General features: G+C 48.3%; 1 protein-coding gene across 1 annotated transcript in view; it reads left to right on the top strand.

Annotated features, from left to right (window-relative positions):
- Positions 1 to 4,113, top strand: part of PRRX2 (paired related homeobox 2) — a 78,892-nt gene extending 74,779 nt beyond the window's left edge. Inside the window, exons 3-4 of the mRNA XM_084821354.1 lie at positions 2,209 to 2,387; positions 3,675 to 4,113. Coding sequence (XP_084677480.1) covers positions 2,209 to 2,387; positions 3,675 to 3,813 — 318 coding nt within the window. The 3' untranslated portion in view covers positions 3,814 to 4,113. The remainder of the gene's footprint in view (positions 1 to 2,208; positions 2,388 to 3,674) is intronic.
- The last annotated feature ends 17,878 nt before the right edge of the window (positions 4,114 to 21,991 follow it).

The raw sequence follows: 21,991 nt of genomic DNA, 5'->3' as shown, positions 1-21,991 counted from the left end.
TCTCTGAAAACTTAGTTGGTGGCAGGAAGAGCTTGAAGCTAAAAGATGCTGCCATTTTTTTAATATTTTGGCCCTGCTCCTTTTGCGCTTGGCCCTGCCCACCACTGGAATGTGGCCCCAGAGAACTTCTCTGAAATGGAATTTGGCCCTCCTGCTGAAAGAGGTTCCACATCCCTGCTCTAGAGCAATGCTTCTGTCTGGGCCAGGCCCGAGCTGTGGATAACCATATGTTCCAGCTCAAGGTCTCTAAGGCTAAGCAGCACATTCTCGCGTGAGGACGTACAGTTTGAAACTGCGAGGAGGGGGATGTGAGGGGGGGCTAACAACTACCATCAGTTTTGGGGGGGGATGAAATTCTTTGAAAGGTTTGTGGAAGGGCTTATCCTAGGCAGCATCTCCCAATGGTAAGCTGTCTCAGCGAGTTCTCTTTCTTAATTTAAAATAAACCCCACAAATTAAAAAATGTTGCCACCGGTAGCAAACTCCCTCACAAAGTTTTAGAACAGGCAAAATGGGGCAGCGGCAAAATGCCAAACCTATCAGCATATTTTAACTTTCCACTGACAGGAGACGACATGTGCGTGCGTGTGTGTGTGTGTGTGGGTGAGACACAACACAATATCTGCAAAACACAGAAAACTTCATACAATACTCTCTCTCTCTCTCTCTCTCTCTCTCTCCCCCCCCCCTTTTAAATTTTATTAAGTTTCCAAATACAAAAATAAACAACAAAAATACATTTAAATCTAGCTTTTGGCAGAGGGTAGTACATTTAACATCCCACCCCCTTTACTGACAAATATCTCGCTGGAATCCATTGGCTGCTTGGAGGTTTCCTTTATGGTTCTCCATAATAACAAATTATATTGGGTCACTTTGCCACAATCTATGGAAAAGCATTGACAAATATTGCTGTGCATGTCCCCGATTTGTATGCACTAGGGATGGCAGAGAATTCCACAATGGATTCAAGTGAGTTCAGATTTCTATGAATCTTACCAGCGAATTCTGCAGTGGAACAGATTCTATGGACTTTACTGGTGGGGGGGGTGGAGTTGAGCAAATTCACACTTCAGATAATACGTATTCGCGCAAATGCACATTAGCGCAAGTGCACAATAGCGCTAATGCACATAAGCGTAAGTGTGCACTCACCAAGAAAGTGAGTCCATTCTCATTGGATGCTGCCGCATTCACGCAAGTGGGACAAAATTCTTGTACAATCCCTAAAAAAAACAGATCCCATCAATGAGTGGATGATGGAATGAAAGACACCTGACAATCTATGAAATACAGACAGAATAGATTTAATGAACTCGACATATCCCCAGTATATGCAATAAAATCCTTCCATATTATACAAAAATCGGATATTTCAATTTTGCCTTCAGCTAATTTCAGTTGTTACGTCCATTGTTATTTTTGACCATGGCTATTTGCCATGGCTCCACATGTCAAGACTTCCGTGTTAGAAGTTCTGCAGTTTTGGAACTTTTAGCTATTACCTTCCACACTACCATTAGCAGGGACACAAGCATTTCCTTAGATGTCACTTTTGCATTTTCTCCCCGTAGTGTTAATGGAGCCAATGCTGATGTAACATATATAGTTTTATGAGCATAATCTTTGCCATTTCTGAGAATATCGTGTTCCGAAACGGAGACACGACAGGACGGGACTACCGCATAGGAATACATAAACCTTGCTTACCATTTCACCAGCATTTTGCATGTTTCATTTTTGTATGTTTCTCTGTCTCCTTTGCCCATCAAATCCAGCGCCCGCTCCAGGTTCTGGAGGTCCCTTGGGCAAGACACTTTCAATGGGCCCCCTCCCTCAGTGAGCCCACCTTCTCGCCACCACGGTCACCAACTGCAATTGCTCCTCCTCCTCTTCCTCCTCCTCGCTCCCACTTCCTTGCTTGGCAGGCAGGGAGCCTGGGAGCCAGGAGGCCGCGGCGTCTCTTGCTCCTCCTTCCTCCTCACCACCGCTGTTTCCGGGGCCGGAGCGAGAGGCAGGCAAACAAGCAGGTTGCAATGGGGGAGAGGAGGAGCAGCTCCAGGGGGCTCTTTCCAGTGGGCCCCTTCTGGGGGGTGGGCCCTGGGCAGGTGCCCGACCATGCCTGTCCTTGATGCCACCCCTGATCGAATCTATTGCTTTTGTTAATTCCCAGGTTAAAATAACTTTCCCACTCTTCCACCGCACCAGGTATGGTTTCAGAACAGAAGGGCCAAATTCCGTCGCAATGAGAGAGCCATGTTGGCCAACAGGTCGGCATCGCTCCTGAAATCCTACAGCCAAGATGCAGCCATTGAACAACCCATGGCTCCCCGGCCCACCACCCTGAGTCCAGATTATCTCTCTTGGTCAACCACCTCCCCATACAGGTAAGTCAAAGCCATAATGAGTCTTCCCCGATTCCTGCCCACTCCCATTTCTGGCAGAGCTTTATGGCACAGATTAGAGATAACTGCAGTGTTATGTTAGTTTTTGAGCAAAGGTGCTCACAAAACCAGGGAAAAGAAAGCAACATCTAAGCTTCCTCAATTAGCCAAAAAACACACTTTTGCCAGGGAGCAGAAGAGCAGGAGGGGAAAACCATTCTAAAAGCACCATGTGCTCGAAGGAAACAGAATTCACGGGTGTAAACAGCTTCCTCCCCAAACCAGGCATAGCTTTGTCAGCAAGAGGAATTGCATAGGGTGTCCTAAGTTCCCAAGCCGATGAATTGGAGGCCTGAGAGGGCAAGAAGGGGTCCATACCTCAGTGGCGGAGCCCCTGCTTTGCAGGCAGACGGTCCCAGCTTCGATTCCCGGCAGCATCTCCAGGTGGGACTGGAAAAAGTCCTGCCTGAAACCCTGGCGAGCCACTGCTGCCAGTCAGTGTTGACAGTGCTGGCCTAGATCTCCCTCCTTACCTGCAGACCTGGAGATCCACTCCATCCTAGAGAACCTAGGATTGCAGCCTTACTCCTTCATGGGATCCATCAGCTGAAAAGTTCTTTCGATCAGCTGACGGCCCTCATATTTTGGAAATCCCCTTTTCAGGAGTAGGCAACCTGGGCCTTCCACATGTTTTGGACCACAACTCCCATCAGCCCTAGCCAGCACAAGCCATGATTGTGGATTATGGGAGTTGTGGTCCAAAAGATCTGGAGGGCACCAGGTTGCACTACCCATGCCCTCTCATAATGTCAACAGGTGCTGCTTCTGAGCAGTGGCCTAGCAGAGCCAGGGTTTGCAGGGACGTACCCCTGGCACCTTTTTATTAGCAGGGGTGCTGATGTCGTCTGCCACCCCTCTCAGACTTCCCTGCTCCCTACAAGCTGAGCTACAATCCTCACAGCAGCTGGAGGGAAAACTATTTTCCCAGCATCAATCCATTGTTCCTTGTTGCAATGCAACACACTTTGGGGCGGCTTGGCCTTGAATGGGCAACTGGGACCCATTCTCTTTATAAGAGCCCTGCTTCTGGTAGAGAGGAAAATTGCGAGAACTGGTTGGTTGATCTGGATCAACACAGCTGCCTCCGTTTTTGGACTCTCCAGGGGGGTGTGGCTACAGGGTCTGTCACGACGAGCACCTGCACTCCCAAATTCACCACGACACCGCTGCCCCCAAGACTTATGACTGTTCTCTTTCGGCTTCCTCCCTCTCCCCTTCCCCGATTAACAGCAACACGGTGCCTTCGTACAGTTCCAGCGGCCCCACCACACCCACCCAGGGCGTCAACATGGCCAACAGCATCGCTAGCTTACGCCTCAAAGCCAAAGAGTTCAGCCTCCATCAGAACCAGGTGCCCACCGTGAACTGATAGCGCGTCACACGGAAGGGGCCATCTTGCCTCTGTCTTTTTTCTACCCGGATTGCTGGATCCACCCACGTCCAGTCCACACCTCTGGGCAAGCAAGACCTCAGTGATTCTAGTGCCAACAACTTCACCTCCACTGCGCTCTCTCTCTCTCTCTCTCTCTCTCTCTCAATCTCTCTCTTTCGCTCTCGGTCTCGGTCGCACCACTTTCTTGAAGACAGACTGAGTTGCAACAAGCGACAGAACCTCATCGGTGAGATGGCACCATTCTCCACTTCTTCAAACCCAAAAGAAAACCTCTTTAAAAAAAAAAAATCATTGCTATACAGAGGGCCTATCCATTCTCCACGAAGAAAGAAGTTCACTGGGATGATCTGGCTTCGAGAAATGAAGGAACAGACCCTCAGACTGCTTGCAGGTTTTATCTGAAGTCCAAGTGACTCCCCGGCCAAAGAACTACCAAAACACTACAGGATCTGATGCTAGAAATGTAACCAGGTGGCCCCGTGATCCTATCATCCTTCCATTCCCAATTGTTCAACCGTTTGCTTTTGCGTGGCTGGCTTTGGCAACACTTAGGCCAAATAAACCAGCATTTGATTTCATACCGATCGGTTGCAGTGCTTGAAAGAGAGAAGGTGGGGAACACGCTTCCCCCCACCCCCAGTGGGTGGTGGAACTTTCTGAACTCTGCTGTAGATATTTGTGAGTCCATCCCTACACTGTGCGATTGTACATTAAGGAGCAACCAACAACCCACTGTGGCTGCAAAATAGGTACTATGCCTCTTTATTTTCCTTACCCCCATTTCTTTAGAAACACAATTCATGCAAAAGGTGTGGGCGGTGCAAAACTCAGAAGGACTCCCCTAAGATAGGGATGCAAAGCTCTAGGACAGGGGTCCAAATTCTGCCCACCCTAAGATCCTAATCTGGTCCTCCAGATACCCCAAATGGCCACACCACTGTCCCTGGAGCCAGACTGTAGCTAAGTGGCAGAACCCCACTTTTCATGCCGAAAGTCCCTGGCAAGAAAGTCCCAGCTGGAAAACTCCTGCCTGAAACCCTGGAGAGCCGTTGCTGCCAGTCAGTGTTGACAATACTGTGCTAGATGGACCCAGGGTGTGACCCAGTAGAAGGCAGCTTCCGATGTTCTATGTTCCCTGGTCCTTTCCCCCAATCACTGATCCTTTGTGCAGTTTTCCTGCCATTCCAAGAGGTTGAAATTTCTCTCCTACTGCTTCGTTACTGGCAGAAAGAGCTTTAAACTCAAATATGTTGGTCATTTTGGGATTTTTGCCCCCCCACCCCCACCCTCTGACAACAGCCCCTGCAGTCGTTCCACGCTGATCTGGGAAGACGCACGCTGAGAAAGATAGAGCTGGGCCAACGTTTCAAGGGTCTGAATTAGGAGGAGTTTGGTGACAGCTGAAACTGCAACCCTTATTTTGCATTTGGGGGGCCTGGGGGGAATTTGGGGAGACGGGGGAGAACTTTCCAGAGCTCTTCAACACTCCACTGGACTGCTGACTGCCATTTTAGACTTCCCACAATGCCCCATTCCAAAGGGCATTGAGGAAGGTAGAATGGCGGCCTGTAGTGGAGGGCACCTTTTTTTGTGTAGCACCATCATTCCCCCTCCCTCCAAAAATGTACCTCAGAACTGGGCATTCCGGGAATGCGAAATGAGCGGCCACCAGCCCTAGGGCACAAGGATGAGTTTCAGTCAGTTTGGAGCCTGCCTCAAAAAAATTACTAAAACATCCCCCACCCCGCCCCATGTTGGCATAATGGTGTTTTCGTATACATCAGAGGGGCAGAACCTTGGCCCTGTGGGCCAAACCCAGCCCACCTGTGGGCCAAGCCTGGTCCACCTGGGGCCCCAATCCAGCCCTCCAAGGTTGCCCAGAGAGCTCTGCCACCTTCCCCTGGGCCCACCCCCTTTCCCAGTTTTTGTGCAGCCCCCCGCCCACATACACATTTTAAAAGGTCGAAATGCCTCTCCTAAGGCTTCATTACTGACAGAAAGAGCTTAAAAGTAAAATATGCTGGTATTTCTACTGTTTGGGCCCTGCTCTTTTTGCGTTTGGCCCCACCCACCACTGGAATGCGACCCCTGAGAGCTTCTCCAGAATGGAATCCGGCCCTCTGGCTGAGAGAGATTCAACACCCCTGGTATACATGGTTTTAAGAGAAAGGCTCGGGGACGTCCTGTTTTTCATTCCACCCCTAACACAATCCACAGATCCTCACCACCAAGATATTGCACCCTCATTATTGTATATGAGAGTTTCTGCGCATGCATCTCTGGAATTCATAAAAACATAAGGACATAAGAAGAGCCCTGCTGGATCAGACCAAAGGCCCATCTAGCCCAGCATTCTGTTCACACAGTGGCCAACCAGCTGTCGACCAGGAACCCACAAGCAGGGCATGAACGCAACAGCACCCTCCCACCCATGTTCCCCAGCAACTGGTGCACATAGGCTCACTGCCTCTGGTACTGGAGGTAGCACAGAGCCATCAGGACTAGTAGCCTTCTCCAGGAATTTGTCCATCCCCTTTGTTCAACCCAAATGGGCGGCCATCACTACATGCTGTGGTAGTGAATTCCATATTTGTGGTCGGGACCAAAAATAGAGTAATTTTAGAAGGAGGGGCTCAGTTCAAAAATTGGAGAAACACCTGTGAAACCTAAGCTTGCCATTGTGGAGTGGTCAACAGGCCTTATTAGGTACTTTCCAAGCTTTAAGGTCCTTCGTGAGCACCATCACTCACCATGTCACCAGTTTTGTGCGCTGAGTGACCATCATTGAAATGGAAATCTTCTTGAGTCCTTTTTGGCAGTACTGAACATCTGGTCAGTTCAAATTCTCAATTCTAACATCTCCCCCAATTTAGAGGACATGCTTTAAAAAACAACAACATATCAAACTGTGTTGAAAATGTGTATTTTTGAGAGAAAATGCATCCTAAAAATACATATTTAAATGTGAGTTTTCATTCAGATTAATATTATTGTTAAAAACAAACTAACATATGTTGATGTGGAAACAGGATGGGCCGGACGTATGGGTGAAACCTGGCAAAAGAGACATGAACCCAAAATAGACTGATGCTGTCCCATCTCGCTCTGCTCAAAGTACCTACGGGAGCCGACCTGAAGCGGTTGCACTTGCGAAATGGGTGAGGCAGTGTCAACTTTGGCTCTGCAGGATGGCGAGGCACAGTCAGACCAAGCAGGTTCTTTCAGGACCCTGGACAGATCCATGCTGGCTGGAGCTCACTCAGGAAGGGCTGTTGTGTCAGCAACATGCAGAGGTCTTCTGAGGCTTCATGAAGGCCAGCTGATCTGGGCCTGCTGTTACCCTCACCCCCTGTTGTCTGTCTCTTAAAGGACCATTGCTTGATTATGCTGCTGGTGGTTCCTCCAGCATGGGGGTGATGAGGACTGCCTCAGAGGGGTGTCCTCTGAGTCTGAAGAGTCTGGTAAAGCCACATCTTCTGGCTTGGAAGGTCCCAGGGTGACAGACTATGGCTCACTGGATAATGCCTCATCCACCTTGGTCCTCCTCTGAGACAGAGGGGAGACCAAGGCCAGAGAATATGACATTCCCCCATTCGAACTTGGGGCATAATTCTAAAAGGGACAGAAAGGGGAGGTCTTGTTCCACCACCCACCCCCGACTGTAAAAGTGGGAGGACACAATTCCAAATGGATGTTAAAAGCTACTGATTTCAAGGAAGTCTTTCCATTTCAAAATGGTTTCCAGTGATAGGAGGGTAACAGTGTCTAACTTCGTTGATTTTAAAGAAATGCCTGATGCTGACAAAATAAATATCAAAGAGTTTTTACATTCATTGTTTAAATTGCCTCAGTGATTTGTGGGGGTTTTGTTGTGAAGCACATGCCTGATTGCGGGGGTGGAGCTACAGGACCAGGGGTGTGGTGGAGGGGGTGGGATTTGTACAGAGAATAGTGGGATTGAATTGAGAATTGAATTGTTCTGTAAACTGCCCAGAGAGTTTTGTCTATTGGGTGGTATAGAATTATCATAGAATCATAGAATAGTATAGAATCATAGAATAGTAGGGTTGGAAGGGGCCTACAAGGCCATCGAGTCCAACCCCCTGCTCAATGCAGGAATCCAAGTCAGAGCAGGGGGTTGGACTATCATCATCATCTACTATAGTTGTTGCATTTCCATACCACCTTTCAGAAGCCAACCAAGGCAGTTTACAAAAAGTTCTGAACATAAAAGCCATAATGAAATAAAACATAGTAAAATGTTAAAAACAACCTTGAAGCTCATAACAACCATTTAAAAAGGCAAGTTAAAATGCAGAGAGGGTGGAGACCACTTTCAACTCCACAGAGAGGGCGTTCCAGAGTTTGGGAGCAAGACCAGAGGGAGTCTTTCCTGCAGGCCCGACTAGCGGATTTCTGCAAGCGAGGGTGTCTTCAAAAGGGCCGCTCCTACTGATCTTAATAAATGAGCAGGTTCATACCAAGCCAGGCAGTCTCTCAGATAGCTGGGCCCTGAGCCACTGAGGGCTCTTGAATTAAGCCCCTTAAACAAGTAGCCACCAGTACACCTCTTTCACTATTGGATTTATATGATCACAATACTGTGCACTGAACAGCAGCTTAGCTGCCACATTTTGCACGTTCTGGACACTCTTCAAGGGTAGCTCCATGTAAAGTGCATTGCAGTAGCCTAACCATGATGTAAACAAGGCATGGATAACTGTTGCCAGATCGGACTGACTCAGAAATGGTTGCAGCGTGAAGGAACCTCATCAAACCTAGTTAACCAGTGGAAAGGTGATTGCCTATAGCAAAACATTTTGAGAACTGAAAGGGATGTCAAATTGATGGAGCCAGAAGGAAAAATAACTCAAAGAAGGACACATCTATGCTACAGACTAGAGATGGGGAGAATTTAGTTTGGTCTGCATTTTTAAGTGAACCAACCTAATTTGCACTCCCTGGACTAGTATGTCAATCAGAACACATTTATCTTTCAGATTCTGGACTACTCCAACTTCTGCAATGAAGTGATCTGCGCAAAGATGCATGCTCTACGGAAAGATGCATACCAAAATGTGTGCATTAGGGAAAGTTGTGTATGAAAAAGAATGCAAGTTCTTTCTAAAATTTAAACAAAAGACCCACCAATTTGCGGAATGATGCGGAATCTGGACAGAATGGATTTAGGATTGAATATAGGTGAAACTGACATGCAGCAGATACAGTCTGATTCGTATAGCCCCTACTTGGACTTAAAACAGGTTGAACAGTAATTTTGTCTCTACAGGGTACCCATGGGAATTGTAGCTTTGTGAAGAGGGGCTGGCAATTTCTAAGAGAAAGTTCTTTCAATACCAAATCAAATGACACCTTCCAAGATTCTTTAGGAGGCACCATGACATTTAGACCAGTGTGTAATTTAGCTCTTATTCCAGGGCCACAAAACCTCTTTCAGTCTGAGGGCTGAATTCCATTTTGGAGAATCTCTCGGGGGGGGGGGGGGGCTACATTCCAGTGACTGGCAATGGCCACAGATGGGGGAGGGCAAAAATAACAAGAAATGCCAGCCTATTTTAGCTTAAAGCTCATCCTGCCTGTAACTAAGCCTTAAGTAGGGATGTCAGAATGCGGAACAGATTCAAATGAATTCAGATTTCTATGAGTTCAACCTGCAGTGTCTGCAGCACACTGGCTTTTTTCGAATCTCGCAGATTCTGTGGACTTGCAAAATGATTTTTCACTGGGGGGTGTGGATTTGCGCTAATTCATATTAGCACTAATGCACATTAGCACAAGTGCACCTTAGTGCTAATGCACAGTTGCACAAATGCACTAATGCAAATAAGTGCAAATAAAATGAAATTCTGGCAAAAAAACCACAATCTGACTCCTTCAATGAGCAGAAGATGGAATGAAAGATGCCTGACAATCCATGAAACACAGGCAGAGTGGATTTAACACAATCCGAAAATCCCTACAGAAGAGGCATTTCAACATTTTAGAATGGAATGGGAGGGAAACTGCACAAAAGCCTGGAGAGCTGGATTGGGGCCCCAGGTGGGCTGGATTCATTTCTTTGAAACCCTCCACCTGGAAAGGTGCAGGGGTTCCTCTGCTCATTAGGAGGACTGGTTGGTCCTGCTTAAGCACAGATATTCAAAACTCCGGGAAAAGGATACCTTTGTGCTAGCTAAAGGGCTGTTGAGGGATTATCCATTATGTTCTTCCCCCCCACCCACTCCACACACACACACATGAAAAAAGGATCCCCAGACCTAGAAAACTAGCATTAGGGAGGAGGTGAACCTAGAACCATTCTCCCTGACTTGCTGGCTTTCTATGTTGAGCAAATCTGAATTCTTTTCAGGTTTTTAAAAAATATCATTCCATATAAAAACAAACGCAAACCTGGCATGTCAGACAGAGTTTAAGCTAATCTTCATCCCTGACATGCTAATTTTCCATGTAAAGGAATTCTCCTCCCCCCCCCTCCAAAGGGCAGCATTCCATCCTGCGATCTGAAGTGGTACAGTCCTGACACAAGCTTTACCACCTTAGGGTGCAAACCTATGCATTTTCAGACAGAATAAAGTCCTACAACTCCCAGTGGTCAGAAGTGGTACAGTCCTCACACAAGCTGTACCACCTTAGGGCATAATCCTATGCAAGTTTAGACAGAAAAGAAGTCCTACAACTCCCAGCATTCTGCTGGGAATGCTAGGAGATATAGGACTTTTTCTGTCTAAACATGCGTAGGAATGCACGCTTAGCCAGAATGAGGCCTTTGGCTGTCATGGCCATGGAATACCACTAGATGGCAGTAGCGTATAATCTAAAACACATACTTCAAACTTTTAAAGGCTCTTTTCAGGTCGATTTTGGAAAAGGGATGTGAGAGTTTGAAAGCGCGGGGGGGGGGGGCGCACTTTTGGAAATATGATATCACCCCTTTTAAGTGCATGTTTAGACTGGCTAATTCCACCCCATGCACACACATATACATCCTGATCTTAATTAACATATCGGGGAAGGGTGATTTCCACCAGCTTCATGGCTTTTCCAGTTGCCAGCTCAGGTAAGATGTCTTGCTCAGAATAAATGAAAATTACAGGAGATTTGTGTGCTGTTACGTTTTATACATTATTACAGTGTGTGTGTGTGTGGGGGGGGAGAATAGCACTGATTTTATTCTACTTTTTCAAAGCTAACATAGCTAGAACTTTACAGAAGACAATCCTCTATTTGGTGGGCCCAAATCCGGTTTAAAGTCAAAGAACCATGGGGTGGGGGGGGGGTGAAATTGTCCATCACTGGTAACACTGTTAATTTGACAGCGGACTGAGCAAACCACACAGGTCTCCTTGGCACTCTTCCCCACTAAGGTGAGATGTCTTGTATCTTGTATTTCCATTTAAATTGTAGTCATGATTTCTCAGATTTGCATCAATATATATAAATTAGCATATGCAAATGTTATGCAAATCACTGTCCTCTTATGCACTCCTTTTGGGTGGGGCAGGAGGGCCCAGTGGCAAAGGGCAGGACAAGCCCAAAACCTGAGAATAATATAGAGGCTTGTGGAACATTAAAGACAAACATATCTATTTTGGCATAAGTTTCCATGGACTGTAGCTAGGGATGTAGGGATTTTGTAAAATCCATTCCATCTGTGTTTTGCGAATTGTCAGGTGTCTTTCATTCCATCGTCTGAACACTGATGGAATTGGATATTTGTTTTGGGATGTGCAAGAATTTTGTTCCATTCGTGCAAGTGCGCATTCGCGCTAATGCACACTAGCATTCATGCACACTTGTGCCACTGTGCATGAGCACTAATGTGCACTTCTGCAAATGTGTGTGAGCACTAATGTGCACTTGCATGAATGCACATTAGTGCAAGTGCAAATTTGCACAACAGCCCTCTCCCCCGTTAAAGTAAAAAAAAAAAAAAAAAAGGGTCTGTAAGTCTGTGGAATCCATGTGACTCAGAAAAAGCCAGAATCCACAGGTTGAGTTTCTCCGACATCCCTAACTGTCACCCACTTCATCAAATGCATGATATATTATGGAGATTTTCAGGCTTATATACAATACATGCAGGGGTGAGGGGGAGAGAAAATGGGGAGCGGTTAAGTCAGAAGGAAATCCAAAGCAGAAAGTATTGGTGGTGACAATCACATTATTAAGAGTGGTCATTCACAGTGCAGTTATTGCTGATTACACAAACAACGTGGAAACAATCCTTCATCTTGATTCAAGCCTCTGGTGACAGGATTAAACCTGTTGATGAAGATGCTCCAGGCTGCAGTGCTAATAACTCACCATGTGAGGGCAGCCACACACAGGATCAAAGGTTCCGGGTTCCAGCCCCAGCAGCAACTGACCCATTGCCACCAATTGCTCATGTTTCAGAAAAGAAATGGCCTCCAGTAGCCGGCAAAGTCTTTTTGGGCTACCTTCTGATGTTGCTGCTCTCTGGGAATACTCAGACACACTGCATCTTGCCTCCCTTTGTGCTTCTAAAAGCACCATTTCACCAGGCCTTCAATGGATTTTAACGTTGTTCTCTGGCTTATTTTAAAGGCATTTTCTGTTTCTGCTCTTATTTTGCTGCTGTGGTTTTATTACATTCTATTTTTAATGCGTGCATTGCTTTGGGGGCCCTTGTGTGTGTGTGTGTCTGTATATGTGTGTGTGTGTGTGTGTGTGTATATATATATATATATATATATGTGTGTGTGTGTGTGTATATATATATATATATATATATGCAGTCGTATAGCGGAGAAATTCCATACCAGCAATAACACATTATACTTTTATTTATTTGATTTATACTCTCCCCTTCAACAGGCCCCCAGGACTGCTGTGCATCGTTTGCTCCTGCACCAGTATTTCAAAGGCAGGCTGCTGTTGAACATGGAGGTTCTATAACCATTACAGCTAGTAGCTGCTGAAAGATCTTCCCAACCTCTCCTTAAACTTATCTAATCTATTTCTAAAGCCAGTAATCATCAATCTAATCTTATGGCCACAAATTCCATACATTAAGAACATGAGAAGAGCCCTGCTGGATCAGAGCAAGTGTCCTTCCAGTCCAGCATTATGTTCTCTCAATGGCCAACCAGCTGCCCATAGGAAACCCACAAGTAGGACATGAGTGCAAGAGCACCCTCCCACCCACGTCCCTCAGCACCTGGTGCATCTATTTGTTTTATTTAGGTATGTATTACATTTATATCTCACCTTTTTTCCATCATGGAACTCAAGGTGGCTACATGTGATTCCCAGATGCTCTCCCCTCTAAGCACTGACCAGACCCAGACCTGCTTTGCTTCAGCATGGTGTCTGCCTCATGTGCCTTCAGACTATGCCCCGGAACATATCTAGGCCTACTGCCTTTGATAATGGAGGTAGCATAGAGCCATGAGGACTAGTAGCCATTGATAGCCTTCTCCAGGAATCTGTCGAATCCCCTTTGAAAGCCATCCAAATTGGTGGCCATCACTACGTCTTGTGGTAGCAATTTCCATAGTTTATTGATGCACTGGGGAGGGATGTTCTATGTTATGGTGAATTTGGAGCGGTACAGGACATAGAAGATGGCTGATCCTCGCCCCAGAGAAACGGGTAGCTCAGTCTGAGATTGGCAAATTAGTCGTGGGCATGGGAAGGAGAAAGGAGAACAGAAGAAGAGCCCTGCTGGATCAGACCCAGGGTCCACCTAGTCCAGCATTCTGTTCACACAGTGGCCAACCAGATGCCCACAGGAGACCTACAAGCAGGACACGAGTGCAACATCACTCTCCTGCCCATGTTCCCCAGCAACTGGTGTACATGGGCACACTGCCACTGATCCTGGAGGAAGCATAAAGCCATCAGGACTAGTGGCCACTGATTGCCTTCTCCTCCATGAATTTGTCTAACCCCCTTTTAATGCTGTATAAGTTACTAGACTATGTGGCAGCAAATTCTATAGTTGGGGCAAATGAATGATAAATTAATGGCATATGACAGAATAGAGAGATAACAGCATTATCTTTTCTCTGTCCTGATTCCCTCCTGCAAATTGGTTTCCATGGGTGACTCTGAGTTCTAGAGTCACAGAGGAAAAGGGAAAAGAAATTCTGTCCATGCCATGCATAATTCTATAAACCTCTTAACACGTTCCACTTTCATTCATCTTCCTTTTTTCCTAAACTAAAAACAAAGCCTCTAAATAAAGAATAATTTGAAATAGAGCCAGTCTATTGGGAGACTGTAGACTTTCTGAACAGCACAGAAGATGGAAGTTCCTGGCCCATAAAAATTTGCATTGAACGGCATCTGCAAAGCATTATACTACTTAATTTCTGGAAATGCTTCTAGCAACATGTATGTCACTAGACGGAGTCAACTTGTGCAAGCGGAAGAACTACAAGCTTTGTCAATTTTTTGTTTTTGCTTTTGTTTGGGTAAGAATAAAAAGTTTTCTTTTTTGCAATCTCCGTCTCAAATCTTCCTTCCACTCGGCCAAAGCCACCCAAAAACACAATTTCTCATAATGCCAGTTAGCTTACGTCCATTCAAACACCCTGGAAATTCCCCGTTAAAAATCTTTCCTAGTTTCTCTTCCAGTCACATTACAAACAGCAGAATGTTCAGGTTTTCTGGCAACTTCATACCTCTCTTATTAGGAAACAAACCAGTGTTTGTTTTCCTAATCTGACAATGATCTTTGAAATGAAATTACAGGCTTTGATTTCACGGGACTGCCTGCAGACTGCATTTGGAAATACATCCCCACAACATTTCACAGACGTAAATAAAGACACCCTTGCATAATTTTGTGGGGAATCACTCCCAGAGGAGTAGCCATGCTTACTAGAACAACAACGCCACAGATTTGCTTTGGTTTTGGAGGAATACCACAAAGAATTGCACAAGCAGATCTACCATAGGAGAGTCAAGGAAGAGTCTTCTGTCTATCACAGATATGACCCTCGGGGGGTCTACAGAAGTCTATGCCCCTTTCCCCCCCAGCACTGATCATTTAATGGTTTCCCAGCTTTTGTGCAGGGTTTTTCCCCGTTCGAAAAGAATGAAATACCTCTCCGAAGGATTACTTACTGGCAGTAGGACCATGAACTTAAAATATGCTGGTAGCTTGGCCCCACACCTTTTATCTTTGGGGTGGGGCCCACCCTGGAACTGAGGCCCCTGAGAGCGTCTCCAAAATGGAATCCTGCCCTTGGGCTGAAAGGAATTCAGCACCTCTGGCGAAAAGGCAGAATAGCTCCAGCAGGAGTCCAGCAGTGTTTCTTTCCTTCTGTTAAGGAAATATCCAAGGCAGATTATGTTGAGCAGCCAGAAATGTATTAAAGCACCTCACAGCCATCGGAGAGATGGTCGACAGTGTGTCTCCCCAAATAAACGAAACAGGATGCATTTATACAGACTGAAAGTTGGAGAACAAAGAAAATACGCTACACATGCTCAAGAGCTAATTTAGCTCAGCAACAGTCTTATCAGCACAGCTGCCTTCTTATCTTTAGGGATGAGCTACTTTGGTGGATAGGAATTTCCTGCTTATAAGGAGCAAGTTACAATCACCTTCTCATGGTCAGACACATACACGTTCTCTCAATCCCATCAGGCACCTTGCCTGAACCAAACTGCTTACCAGTCAGGCCTACCTTCACACATGCCAGGTCTACCCATGGCGAAAGCAGCAGTGTCACTCCGGGCCCCATGGCTGGAGCCTGCTCAAGTTATGGGGTGTCAGACAGCTCCTTCGACCCTCACCCTGCACTAGGGCCCCGGTTCTCCTGCCTTTTTGTCCCCTGGAGCTCCTGTCCCTGCTCCTCTGAAGGCAAAGTTGACCCCCTTCTCGGACGAGGGTATTATGTCCGCTGCAGGGACTCTCGGAGGGGATACTTGTAGGCCTTGTCCCTGAAAGACATTCAGGGTCGGTTCCTGGAGGAACCTCCCAGGCCTCCCAGCCAGTAACTTCTCTGGGGGTCTTCACCTCTTTCCCTTGATTAGGCAGAGCGTCTTTCCTTCAGAAAGCAGCAGTGTCACTCCAGGCTCCATCGCTGGAGCCCACCTAAGGTGTGGTGTGTGGGGCCTTCAAGCCTCACCTCCCCCTGCCAACCATGGGAGAGCTGACAAGCCCCCCCTTCAACTGCTGGCCATGGTGCTCCTGGCCCAAATCCGGACAGATGTGTCCGGAGCTAAGCCACACACGCTGCGCCGCTCGCTAGGAATGCTGGTGATCGAATTCTTTCTCGGTGGTTTCTTCTCCAAGCTCAACATAACCTGCTGCTTCATGCTTTCCTCATAGGCTGGCTGGATGGAAAGAACTCTTGGGGAAAGAGCTCAGTCCCAGCTGTTCTCCTCGCCTGCGGGGGGCTGAGACAGGAGAGGTAGACCTCACCTTTGGACAACAGTTCTGCCCAAGCTGAGCCCCAAATGACCTTGTCTACACGTATCCCCTCTGGGAGTCCCTGCAGCGGACATGCCCTCGTCCGAGAAGGTCAACTTTGCCTTCAGAGGGGCAGACAGGAGCTCCAGGGGACAAAAAGGCAGAAGGATCGGGGCCCTAGTGCAGGGGTGTCGAAGTTCTCTCACCCTGAGAGCTGCATTCCATTTTGGAGACGCTCTCGAAGGCCGCATTCCAGTGGTGGGCTGGGCCAACAGGGAAAAGGCAGGGCCAGGAAGAGCATATTTTAGCTAAAAGCTTATTGCCAGTAATTAATCCTTAGGGGAGATATTTCATCCTTTTAGAACAGGCAAAAAACTGCACAAAAGCTAAGAAATCACCAAATGATTGGGGAAAGGGGATGGTGGCCAGGGAAGGCGGTGTGGCCATCCCCTGGGACCCTTGGAGCGCCATGCCTGTCATAGACAGAAGACTCTTTCTTGACTCTCCTATGGCAGATCTCCTAGAACTGCTTGTGCAATTCTGTCTGGGATTCCTCTAAAACCAGAATAAATCTGTTTTTCTTGTGGTGGCGTTGCAACGAGCATGGCTGCTCTGCTGGGAGTGGTCCCCACAAATCTAGGATTGGTGGTCGAGGGAAAGGAGTCATGTCAGGGTAAGGCTGTGTGGTAGGGGAGGGTGAGCGTGGGGCTTGTAGGAACTGCCCCACGCTCCATACCCTGAGCAGGTTCCAGCCACGGGGCCTGGTGTGACACTGCTGGCTTTTGCAATCAGGAGACCTGGCATCCGAAAGAAAGAAACCGCTCCCAACCGAGAGGAAAATAGCTCCTGCCACAGCAGGTTGATGGGGGTTGTAATCCAACAGACCTGCGGAAAGCTGCATTAATACATCTCTAAACCGCCCTGGAGGGGGCACTAAGGTTATTCTCCCACAATTGGCACAGCTGATAATATATGTCTTGCTTTTCAGAAATATACATTAAACACCTCTCTTCGTTGGTCATCAGTCTGCAACTGTACGGACATGAACGATTCGATGCACGGAGAGCTACTTTGGGGCATACAGCAGATGATGCAGCTCTGAGGTCCTTCCAGGACAGCCCCAAACGTAGGTCACTCACCTTTGTGCCTCTCATGCCCGACACACTGCATTATACCACCAATAATGCAGCCTTGCCCAATTTCACCAGGGGTGTGTTTTGAATATGAAAATTTGAGACAAGCTCAACTTCAGACTGGAAAAATGAGAAACGGGCAGAAACCGAAATTGATAAATTGGTCCATTCGTATTGGATGGTAGCCCACCTCATATCAAGCACTGATATCATAGAACCCCTTATTGATTTGTAGCTGGGGGGGGGGGGCTTTGAAAATTGGCAGCTCTGAAATAAGAGCTACAGGCTTGTTCTAGTTCTGCAAAGATGATCAGGGGACTGGAAACAAATCCCTATGAGGACAGACTGACAGAACTGGGCATGTTTAGCCTGGAGAAGAGAAGACTGAGGGGAGATAGGATGGTGCTCTTCAAGGAGTTGAAAGGTTGTGACAGAGAGGAAGGCCGGGATCTCTTCTCCATCACCCCAGAGTGCAGGACACGCAATCATGGGCTCAAGTGACAGGAAGCCAGATTCCGGCTGAACATCAGGAAAAGCTTCCTGACTGTTAGAGCAGTATGACAATGGAACCAACGACCTAGGGAGGCGGTGGGCTCTCCCACACTGGAGGCGTTCAAGACGAGTCTGGTCAGCCCTCTGTCAGGGATGCTCTCACTTGGATTCCTGCACTGAGCAGGGGGTTGGATTCGATGGCCTTGTAGGCCCCTTCCAACCCTCCTATTCTATGATTCTATGAATCCATTGTGGATGTCTCCGCATCCCTATTCACAACTGAAGTAATACATAGCCATCTAAAGCCCCCCCCCACACACACACACACCCTAAGGGTGCATGACTGTGCAGATAGTCAGCTGCCTCCAAACTCGGAGGTGACCGACTATCCAATGCAGGGCAGGCAGACCGCGGAGGGGATCTTTTCCTCTGTGCTCCGGCCACCCTGCATTTGCAGCTAGCCAGCCAATGTCTAGCCGGGGGGGGCTGGATGGTGTACAGGAAGTGTCATAACAGCGCTTCCTCCGTCCCCTCCCTGCCACCAGGAACGCCCCCTTTTTGGCCGCTCTACGCTGCTCTTACGAGCGCGGAGCCAGGGATGAACCACGTGCCTATGAGGGGGCGGGGGGCAGAGGCAGTTTTCTGGGAACTGACTTGGGAGCACTGGCTCCGAGCTCGGCCCCCAGAAAATGAAAAATCCTATGGCCACCCAGCTGCTGTCTAGCAGCCATAGGATTGTGCCCTGAGACCAGTAAGTCCAAGGTCCAACATTACCGAGCTGCACCACCGATGCCAGGTGGACCACTGCTCCCCAGTTGTATTCTTCTGTAGTCGATGATACGAGCCAGTGGTCTCCCAGCTGCGGATGTTTTATGTATGTCTGTAAGCTGGGGGCCTGGCTTGCTGCACAGCCAAGAGCTGCGCTCCAGGACCACCTTTATTGGGGTTCCAAAGAACAGGTTGTGTGTTTTGGAGCTGAAAGCCCACCTGGACTTTGGTTCTTGGGCAAGTAGCGTTTCTTTTCCTCTCACCAGCTTGCCTTCTGGGAAATAGGTGCTCTGTCCCTGGCCATACCCAGCACAGCAGCCATTTTACGAATGGGAAAGCCCTCTCCCGTGGCAGCCATTTCCTGAGAGCACCTGCGACACTCTCACAATTCCAGGTGTGCCCAGCACACCAAAGAGATTGGGGACCCCTGGCTTAGAGCCCAAGAACCATATGGAGGAAGAGCAGGCAGGGGCCTTGAAGGTGCCCATCAAGAGTTAGGACCTGGATGGCAGACCAAAAAGCCACACAGGTCACCCAGTCAGTTTTCCCCGCTCCGCCGGTGAGATGTATTGCTAATTCTATTTAAATTACAGTCATTATTATAGTCATTATTTCTCAATTTGCACTGATATATGCAAATTAGCATATGCAAATCAGTATTCCTTTTTTAGGGTGATGCTTTTCCTACATTTGGGGGCAATATGCAAGCAGCTGCCCGAGGACACCCTGTTGGGGAAGGCTGGGTTAGAGAGCGTTCAGCTAAGACTGGAGGGACCCATGCTCAAATCCCCTCTCAGAGATGAAACTCAACTTGGACCCTATTGCTATCCGAGCCTAACCTACCTCACAGGGCTGTTGTGAGGAGAGAACCACACATATGGCCGTGAGCTCCTCAGAGGAAGAGCAGGATAGAAACGTAGCAGTGTTTCCCTTTTCTTTTTCCAGTTGCAGATTAGCACCCTTGAACAGCTGATGCCTGCCATTGGCCGCCCCATGCAGGGTCCGATTGGCAGCAGGGGTCAGGGCCCACAAAAGACATTTTGAGGTGTGAAGCAGACTGGACCGGCAGATGCATCTGTCTTTGGCACTGACAATGGGGCAGCAAAAGTTAGCACCTGGACGGGGAAGGGTAACTTAGGAGGCACAGAGTAGGGCCACACAGCACGCAAGCCACTCCTCCAACACCTTGCTGCTGCCTCCTGGCATATGCTGCCTGAGGCAGCTGCTTCCCTCTGCCTCATGGTCGGGCCGGCCCTGGCAGGGTATACGTGGCTGGGCACAAGCTGTCACAGGGAAAACTCTTAGAAGTGACTGATCCTCTCACTGCAAATAAGGAAGTCAGATTCCTCATTTACAACATTATTTGAGAGAGACATTTCCCTCAAAACCCCAAAAAACAAAAACATTCGTTCAAAGGATCAAGGGAGCACATGCTGATCAGGAGAGATATGATTCATGATTCAGTGCATCGGCTCGGGCTTAGCTCAAACGCTTGTTGTTGTGTTGAGGTTGACCACAAAACGCCGCGGGTCTGGCACGCCAAGGACTATCTGGCTTACCGTCTCCTGACTTATCGGTTGCCATCGCCTTCCGTTGGCTCAGCCCTGCATGTTAATCTTACAGGGAGCTTCCTTTTCTTTTAAATCACATCTTGAGAAAACAAACATGCCCTGTGCAGACACATCCGCGCTTGTGTTTGGTGCGTGTGTGCGTGTCTCGACCTCAAACTCCATGCTGCCAGAGAGAACTAGAGACAAGCTGTGAGAGCTACATTGCATGGAAGCCTCTGAGCGCCGGATTGCGTCGGCTCCAGGTTTCGGAGGGCCCATGGCGAGACACACTCAACAGGCCCTCTTGCTTAGGGAGTCCATCGTCTCATCACCATTGTCGCCAGCTTCGCTCGCTCCTCCTCCTTTTCTTCCTCCTTGCTCCCACTTGCTTGCTTGACAGGCAGAGAGCCGGTGAGCAAGGAGACTGTGGCATCTCCTGCTACTCCCTCTCGCCACCACTGTTGCCTGGGCCAGAGTGAGAGGCAAGAGAACAAGCAGGTTGCAGCGGGGGAGAGGAGGAGCAACTCCATGGCATCCTTGTCAGTGAGCCCCCACTGGGGGGGGGGGCTCTCGACAGGTGCCCAAATATGCCAACCCTTGGTGCTGGCCGTGGTTCCAAACACCACTCCTGGAGTCAGATACCCGACTCATCTCTGCATTCACTGATCAGGCTTTGCATCCCTCAAGGGTGGGTAGTTCTGCTACATCTTTGCATTCCTGATGTGGATAACACTGATATCCCAAATTCAGAGGAACACAGTCTGAATAGCAGCTTTGGAGTGCAGCCACCGGAGAGGGCGATGGAATGCCCAGCTGGCCGCTGTGGAAAACAGGGATGTTGGACTACAGAAGGGGTGCAGAACCCCTGGCCCATGGGCCTAATCCTGCTCACCAGTCACTCCAATGTAACCCGCAGAGCTTCTAGGGCTTCTCTGTGGGGTGGCGCTTGGCCCCACAGAGGAATCCCCCGTTATCTGCAGTCCCAGCTCAGACCTAACAGCAGGCATAGGGACATCAGAGCTGCCTTCTACTGGATCAGTGCCTGGTCCATTTAGTCCAGTATTGCCAACACTGACTGGCAGTGGCGGCTCTCCAGGGTTTCAGGGAGGAGTTTTTCCAGCCCTCCCTAGAGATGCTGGGGATCGAACCTGTGACGTTCTGCGTGCAGAAGGTCCCATGGCTCTATTACTGAGCCGTGGCCCCTCATGTGGGCAGCAGTGGCCTTGGACGATGACACGGGTGGCTGTTCTTATCTGCACCAGGAGATGTGCTTCACACAGTTTGCAGCGCCCCCAAGGGGATGCCAGGTGCCGCACAAAGCATAGAATTCGGCCGGGAAGAGCAGCTGCCCATTCACTCCTGAATGAAGATAAGTCACATCTGCAACCCTGCCCAGTGCTGGAACGCTGTCCTCAAGAGAGTGAGAACATAAGAACAGCCCTGCTGGATCAGACCAAGGTCCATCCAGTCCAGTATTCTGTTCATACAGTGACCAACCAGTTGCCCACGGGAAACACTGGGCACAACAGCACCCTCCCGCCCATGTTCCCCAGCCACTGGTGTACATACCCACAGTGCCTCTGGTACTGGAGGTAGCACATAGCCATCAGGACTAGTAGCCATTGATAGCCTTCTCCTCCAAGAATTTGCCTAATCCCCTTTTAGAGCTATCCAAATTGATGGCCATCACTGCATCTGGTGGTAGTGAATTCCATGGTTTACTTCTGCACAGTGTGAAGTCCTTCCTTTTATCTGCCCTGAATCTCCCACCAGTCAGCTTCATGGGATGACCTTGTTGGATTCTA

This window comes from Heloderma suspectum, chromosome 14, assembly GCF_057233095.1.
Source record: "Heloderma suspectum isolate Gila_16-S chromosome 14, 16-S_ref, whole genome shotgun sequence".
NCBI classification, from domain to species: domain Eukaryota; kingdom Metazoa; phylum Chordata; class Lepidosauria; order Squamata; family Helodermatidae; genus Heloderma; species Heloderma suspectum.
The sequence above is the reverse complement of the archived record's forward strand: the minus strand, read 5'-3'. Positions and strand labels throughout refer to the sequence as shown.